The sequence below is a fragment of the Corvus hawaiiensis genome, chromosome 12 (assembly GCF_020740725.1).
Source record: "Corvus hawaiiensis isolate bCorHaw1 chromosome 12, bCorHaw1.pri.cur, whole genome shotgun sequence".
Taxonomy (NCBI): domain Eukaryota; kingdom Metazoa; phylum Chordata; class Aves; order Passeriformes; family Corvidae; genus Corvus; species Corvus hawaiiensis.
The window spans coordinates 4821924-4829164 of NC_063224.1; the positions used below are offsets into that span (position 1 = coordinate 4821924).

Sequence of the window (7241 nt, forward strand, 5' to 3'; positions counted from 1 at the left end):
CCTAACCCTGTACACTGGAACATCAATGCAGATGGGACTCTCAGCATAGCCTCTCACCTCTGAGAAACCAAACACTCCTGTTGACTTTCACAGAATCATAAAATTATTTGGGTTGGAAGGGACCTTTAAGGAACATCTTGTTCCATGCCCTGCCATGTCCAGGGACATTTTCCACTATCCCAGGTTGCTCCAAGCCCCATACAACCTGGCCTTGGACACTTCCAGGGATTGGGCAGCCACAGCTTCTCTGGGCAACACATTCTTTCCTAGAAGGCCTACACTCCACCTTGGATGATCTATCACATTCATCCCATCACTATTATAATCACAGCCATAATGTTCCACTACAAAAAAAAAAAAAAAAATTATCTCAGAGCTCCACAAAGGCCCAGCCCTGTGAGGGATGCTGAGCTCTTCCAGGCCCTGCTCTGATGCAGGATCAGGTCCCACTGAGGACCAGAGGCAATTTACAGTCTCTCCCATGAGGACTATTACCACCACGTAGTGACTAGCACCACATCTTTACTCCCCAGCCAAAACGAAAAATGAGGCACAAGTATTTCTGAGTATCCTTTTTATTTATGTTCCTGAACACGTAAAATTTACTGGCTGGGTGTTAACACTAATAGCCTTGAGAGCTCTCACTCTGTCAATGAATATACCTTCTGTTTTCATATTTTATATAAGCTCTGTGACATATAAACACATACCTTAACACTACTGACTTATAAATATGCTTTTTAACCACTGCAGGAACTATATATGCAAAGGTATGTTTGATAGGCATTAAACAACTTTACAGAAATATTGTTTTAGGTTTTCTTATGTCGAACTACTAACTAATATAGCAATAAAATAAGTTTGTCAAAGCAGAGCAATATTCCATTAAATCACCAGGTCTTCAAAAAAAACTGGGGTTTGTTAATGTAGGCACATGCCTGCCTTTGCTTGTGAAAGAGAATCTCAATTTCAACAATACAGATAACATGGAGCACTTTGTTCTCAATTTGCATGGAATTCTAAATTGTCACGGCTTTTATGCAAATTATGAGATTCAATGCCCTTTCTGATGCACCTGAACCAAAAGCCTGGGAGATAGCAACAGCCCAGAACAGGAAAATATATGTCCACCCAAAACCTATAGGTACCATTTCTCATCAAATGAAAGCAATCATCTGTAAGAGTAAACCATGAGAAATATTAAACATAAAGAGTAATTTATCATTCCATTATTATAACAAATCAAAAAATTATCTTAAATTGCTTTGTTATTTATGTGTTCATACTTATTTATACATGTAATGATGGCAGGCACACCAATCTAGTTTTAAGTCACATTCGTAGAGCCTCATCAACAGTGCAGGACTTAAAGAGAGCACTTGGTTTACTGAACAGACTGTTTATTATTATTATTATTATAAATCCATATTAATTCTACTTGCAATCTGGATAATGCTACAATATTCCTTTTTCAGGAAAGCTTTAAAAAAATTATTCTTGTAAGATGTTTTGAAACTTTCAAGCTCTGCATAATACTTCCCACTTGAGCTGATTGTTTTTAAAGGGAAATTTAATTTTAAAATGTGTGTTTTTCTAACTAATGTGAATCCGTGCTAAAGTAAACAATGAGTCCAACTTGATAGGAATTTTTGCTCTATCTTTACCAAAATAAGGAAGGAGAGACATGCAATAGCATGCTTAAACACATGCAGTAGCAGAATTGTTGAATTTTAAAAAACAATTAGAAGACAATTTTCTACTCCACTTCTCCTGTTTGAAACAGCTCATCCTGCCCTGCCTCATTTAATATTAATTGGGTATGTTCTTGTCTCTAGAAGAAAACACAAATGCAGTTCCCTAATCCACTTACATTCTTGTTTCAAATGCATTTACGATTAGCCAGCCTGTCAATAAACTATTGTCCTCACACATCATGTCTGCACAGAAAAATGTTTAAAAGAAACTCAACTCTTTTCAGGATTGTCACCAGCTTTGAACAAAAACATTTACATTAAACTCAACTCACCTGCCAAGGCAAAACCAAGAAATGTGAAACGAGCATGAAAAACCAAAGTTTCCACCTCCTTGAGGGATATTAATGAGTAACTTCATGGCCTCAATAAAGTCTTACCTTCCCAGATGGGAATTAGAGAGGTCATCCCTAGCCAGAGAAAATGAATCACTTATTTATTCTTTCCTTGTCTGCTGCACACACATATGTATGACAAGTCTTCCCTGCAACCCAAGACTTGAAAATTCATTGTCCTCAACATCTACTCCCCACTGGTGCAAGAGAAAGAACGAAAGAGAAAAGCAGGGCAGAGACATGAAAGGGACAATGCAGAATGATATTAAAGACACAGAACAGTCATGACACCTATGTTTAAACCACGGAAGATCAAATTTTAACATTTCTCTTGAAGACAGGGCTACTCCTCACCTTGCCTCACCCCACCCAAAAAACACCACATAAGAAATATTAAATTGGACTTTTTTTCTGTCTTTGTTTTTACTATCACTGCCCCTCAAGCAGTGCAAGGACAGATCTCACAGGTGAAAAAAAATTACTAAGGGTGCTACATTTGAGTTTGGTAGGTGTTTATTTTATAAACATTATTCCTCCCATGGGGGAGAAAGCCAAATTCATCCTCAGGCAAGCTGCTGTCTCACAAACAAAGTTTCCAAGTGTCAAAATTTCCTGCTGGGACTATAGCATTTACAGTAAAAAAACAAAACAAAAAAAAAAAGCCACAGATCTGTATTCACTTTCTCTAAAAAACCCTTAACCAGAATGAAACCCTGGACATGATGTGAGTGAAACTGTAATGATGACACCGTGCTATATTTAAGCAATTCTTTGAGAAATAAGAACATGAAGCAAACAATGGAAACAATACATAAATCAGATGAAGTCCCAACACCTACAGTTATGGGACTGTACACAAATTACTATCTTTCCATGTTTGTTAACTGAGTGCATATACCAATTCAGAATACACTTATTATTACTATTTGATTAACATGGACTTATTTTAATTGAAACAGTCACTTGTCATAATGCATTTCATAGAGAACATTATTTTTTTTGGCCCCTAAATTTTGCTAAAATAAGATGGCTTAGCAGTTGTTCCACTGCATTCTTGCATAGCACTTCTGCTACCAAAAACTATCTTGTCAGCACAAAAACTGCAGCAGCCCAAATAAACAATAAAATCAGTTATCTCTCAAAAAAATGTAGGTAGGGTCTCATTATTCAGACTTATATATGTGGGCACATACCATGTCTATTCATGGAATAAACTACAGATGAATAATCCATACACAAACTAATGCTAACTTCTATATTGCAGCCCAGGGACTGACAAGTAAGAGCTTGTGGGGAGAATTTAATTCAAATATATGTCTCAAGCAACAATAAAAAGGATATAAAGTGCTTAGAATCAACAAATAACTTATCCACTGCACTCAGGGACATAATTTGCCAGATCTGGATTTAGCTGTCATTACAACTTTTGCTTTAAAATGCAAAACAAAGTGATGTTATTTTCCCGTTCAATTTTATTCATGTTATATAGAATGCAGTAAAACTCGTCATGCCACTGGATTTGCAAAGGGATGATGTGAAGATTAATTACTGGCTGCTCATAAAGCATCCTGCCTGTGGAAAGCCCCATGTGTAAAAATGACCTTGTTATCAAAGCTGTTGAGTGCTCCCAACGCTCACTTTCAATGGACAGAATGGATATTTTTCTATAGCTCTTGAAAACCAAATTAGTTACATTCAAATATCTACCTCCAGTTTGAGGAGGTTTTGGCATTGTGCCTGGACCCCATTTCTCTAGGGGGTGGGGGTTAAACTACCATGGATTTTGCTAAAATCACATCTTTCCTGCGCAAACCAAAAAAGACTAAAATGTGGCTATCATAGAACCAATGTCTGAAAGATACCTGCTAAACCTACCCATACAGTCAGGCAACAAGTGAATGCAGATCTTATCCATGTGCTCTAATTACCCCTTGGAAACCAAAGACACTACTTGAAACAATAAAGCACAGATATTTCTGTGAACAACGGTATTTGTGGGGTGACTTAGCACCGGGAAAAAATGATAAGACACAAGACCAAGCATGAAGAGCACTGCTCAACAAAATGGAGCCTGCAATGCTACGCACAATGCTTTAGTATCTTCTTGCTATTTATATGCATAAAATAATTAGGAATGAGAACACCTCAACATTAATTAAAGCACAACCCCATAGGACTTCAGAAATCTTTTCAGAGGTGGTTTCTCTGATGACAGCTTTGCCAGCGAGCAGAGTTTGACCTGTCCTGCACAAATACAACTTCACGCCTGGTATTGCCACATTGCAGAGAACAACATCTGAAGCGTGATCATGCCTCTCTCTACCCGTATCCTCCTCCTCGGCTTAGAAATAATCAGCTATGGATACTGCCAGGAAAATGCCTCAGCTCCACTAATATTCAACTCCCCCTCTACAATGATGGTATTTCAACAAAATTAAGAACTGCAAAAACTCCTCGTGCTCGTCTCTTTCAGGGGTTTTCTCCAGCAGTGCTTGACCAAATCTTCCTTCTCCTTTTAGACAGTAGTTCTATCAAAGAAAGAAAATATTCCCTTGGAAACATCCTCGAGAGCCCAGTGGAAACGGTAAGTGGAGATGTCATTGTGGCACAAAAAAGCTCTGTGAGAACAGGCAGCTGGCCTACCTGAAGGTTAAAGTAGCTCCCACTGAAAACCTGCTCTGAATACTTCAGAGCAGAGCATGATGCAGGAGAGACATTTACACACACTGTGTCTGTGTACCAAAGTGTGAAAAAATTCAACCTCCGAGCACAGCACAGGCTGGATGAAATCCATTGAAATACACCATTAACAGAAATCTACACAAAAGCCAATCCACTCTCTCGTATCAGTGTCCTATAGGAAGGCCCGAATGAAGCCATTGAGAAAAATGAGACATTTACATATAAATCAAAAAAAGACAGGATCCAAGTACCGGCTGATTAAAGATCAGCACAAAATATGTTTTGTTAATCGCTTATAAGATAAAATCTCCATGTAATCACTCTATATACTCCACAAATATTCAAATAATATTGGCCATGAAATTTTAAGTTGAATATGAAAACATAAATCATATTTTTCAAGCCTGCATCCGTCTATTGTACATCTTCTGTAACGCTGATATCACCACCTCGCATTTTTCTCTTGCATCATTTTCCAGCAGGAAGAAAACCCTGAAGGAATCTCCATATTTTCCAATCACATTGCCTGTATCTGGGCAGGTTATGTGACCGCCAAACCAGAGCCCCCAGAGCAGGCCTGAACCACAGCGAAGTCCACGCACAACCCGAGCCTTCGCTCTCAAATTAAAAGCATCCTCCACCTCCCTCACCTCCAACTTGGCCAAGGTGCCAGCAGGTATCTGCCGACTTTGGTTTCAGATAGGAAGGGCTCAGTGTGGTGATTCTATGTCGGGGTCATGTTGAGAAGGAAGGAATTTTTTTTTTTAAAGGGAAAAAAAAAAAAATCAACAACAATAATAGCAACAATAATAGCAGCCTTGCTCGGAAAATAAGAAAAAACAACACCGAAACTGCAAAAATAAACATCCATAGGACTACAAACAAGGGAGGAAAAAAATCCTTTCAGGATTTTCACTGGCATTCCGGGACCCAGTCGAGCCGATCCCCCCCTCGCCCACCGGCGGCCCCGGAGGTCCCCGCCAGGTCCGGCCGCTCGGGGACAGGAGGGCGCGGGCATCCCCCGGCCCCGCGCACCGCGGATACCCGCGGCCGCTCCGTGTCCGCCCCCGCGGCGGGGCCGCTGGACCCGGGCGGGCTCTTACCGTGGCCGAGGCGACGCTGTTGTCCGCCAGGGTCAAGTGGTGCGGCTCCCACCGCCGCAGGAACTTGGAGGTGAGGATCTTGCTGAGAAACGTCCGGGGGTGCCGGATGACACACACCTGGATGTCCCCCTCCTGCAGCAGCTTGTACCTCATGCCGTTGCAGTGGAGCAGGGCTCTCCGGCACGGCGCGGCACCCATTTTATTCCCCTCGGGAGCGGACATCTCGCCCAGCAGCGGCTTGCTCTCCTCGGGCTGCCTGCGGTCGCTGCCCCCGCCGGAGCCGCCGGTGCGATCCATGGCAGCCCCGCGGGCCGGGTCGGGGGTGGCGCTCGGCCGCCCGCGGGGACCGGTCTCTACGGCCGGTAGAGACGGGTACAACCAAAGAAAATAAAATTCAAAATAAAAACTATAACAAAAAAAAAAAAAAATCCAACCCCACGCGGCAGATTAAAAAAAGAAAAAAAAAAATCGCACGCTGAAGAGGAAAAAAAAAAAAAAAAACCAACAACAAAACCTGTCGGGGAAGATGGGGGTAGGGACTGAGCCGCACCGAAGGGAGAAGGGGGAAAGGGAAGCGATAAAATCCTTATTCAAACTTCCCAATCCGCCCTCGGCGGGTCACAGCGCCGCGTCCATGCTGCCGGGCGGGCGCCGGCCGAGCGGAGGGTCGGCTCCCGCGGGGGCGGCGGACAAAAGCCGGCGGTGGTGGTGGCGCGGGGGGCTCCTGACGGCAGCGGCGGGGGCTGCGGGGCGTCCGGCCGCGGCTCCTTCCTTCCCCCCGGGGCGTGTGCGCGGGAGCGTGCGGCGGCGCGCGTGCATGTATGTGGGTGCGGGTGCGCGCCCGTGGGTGCGGGTGCGTGTGCGAGTGTGTGTGTGTGTGTATGTGCCTGCCTCTGCGTGTGCGTGTCTATGTGTGCGGGTCCCCACGCGCGCCGCCGCCGCGGCGGCAGGAGGAGGAGGCGGCGAGAGCAGCGGGCGCTGCCGACACAGCCCCTCTGCCGGAGCGGCTCCGCGCGCCGCGATTGGCCCCGCCGCCGTCACGTGCCGCCCTGCCTGACGTCAATGGCCGCGGAGCCGCTCCGGGCAGCGGCGGCCGCGGGAGGTGCGCGGGAAGCGCCGCGCCCCTCGCAGAATCCCGGGATCGTTTCGGGCTGGAAAAGACCTCTGCGATCATCGGGTCCGACGTGTGACCGAACGCCATCTCGTCAAGCAGACCGCGGCACCGAGTGCCATGTCCTGGCTTTTCCTTAAACACCTCCAGGGGACGGTGATTCCAGCACCTCCCTGGGCAGCCCGTTCCGATGTCTCATCAGCCTTTTTGTGAAGAAATCCCTCCTAACGTCCAACCTAAACCTCGCCTAGCGCAGCTC

At 44.6% G+C, this 7241-nt stretch overlaps 1 protein-coding gene across 1 annotated transcript in view; it reads right to left on the bottom strand.

The window, feature by feature from the left end:
* Positions 1 to 6856, bottom strand: part of LOC125332090 (c-Maf inducing protein) — a 132105-nt gene extending 125249 nt beyond the window's left edge. Inside the window, exon 1 of the mRNA XM_048316704.1 lies at positions 5872 to 6856. Coding sequence (XP_048172661.1) covers positions 5872 to 6168 — 297 coding nt within the window. The 5' untranslated portion in view covers positions 6169 to 6856. The remainder of the gene's footprint in view (positions 1 to 5871) is intronic.
* Between the last annotated feature and the right edge of the window lie 385 nt (positions 6857 to 7241).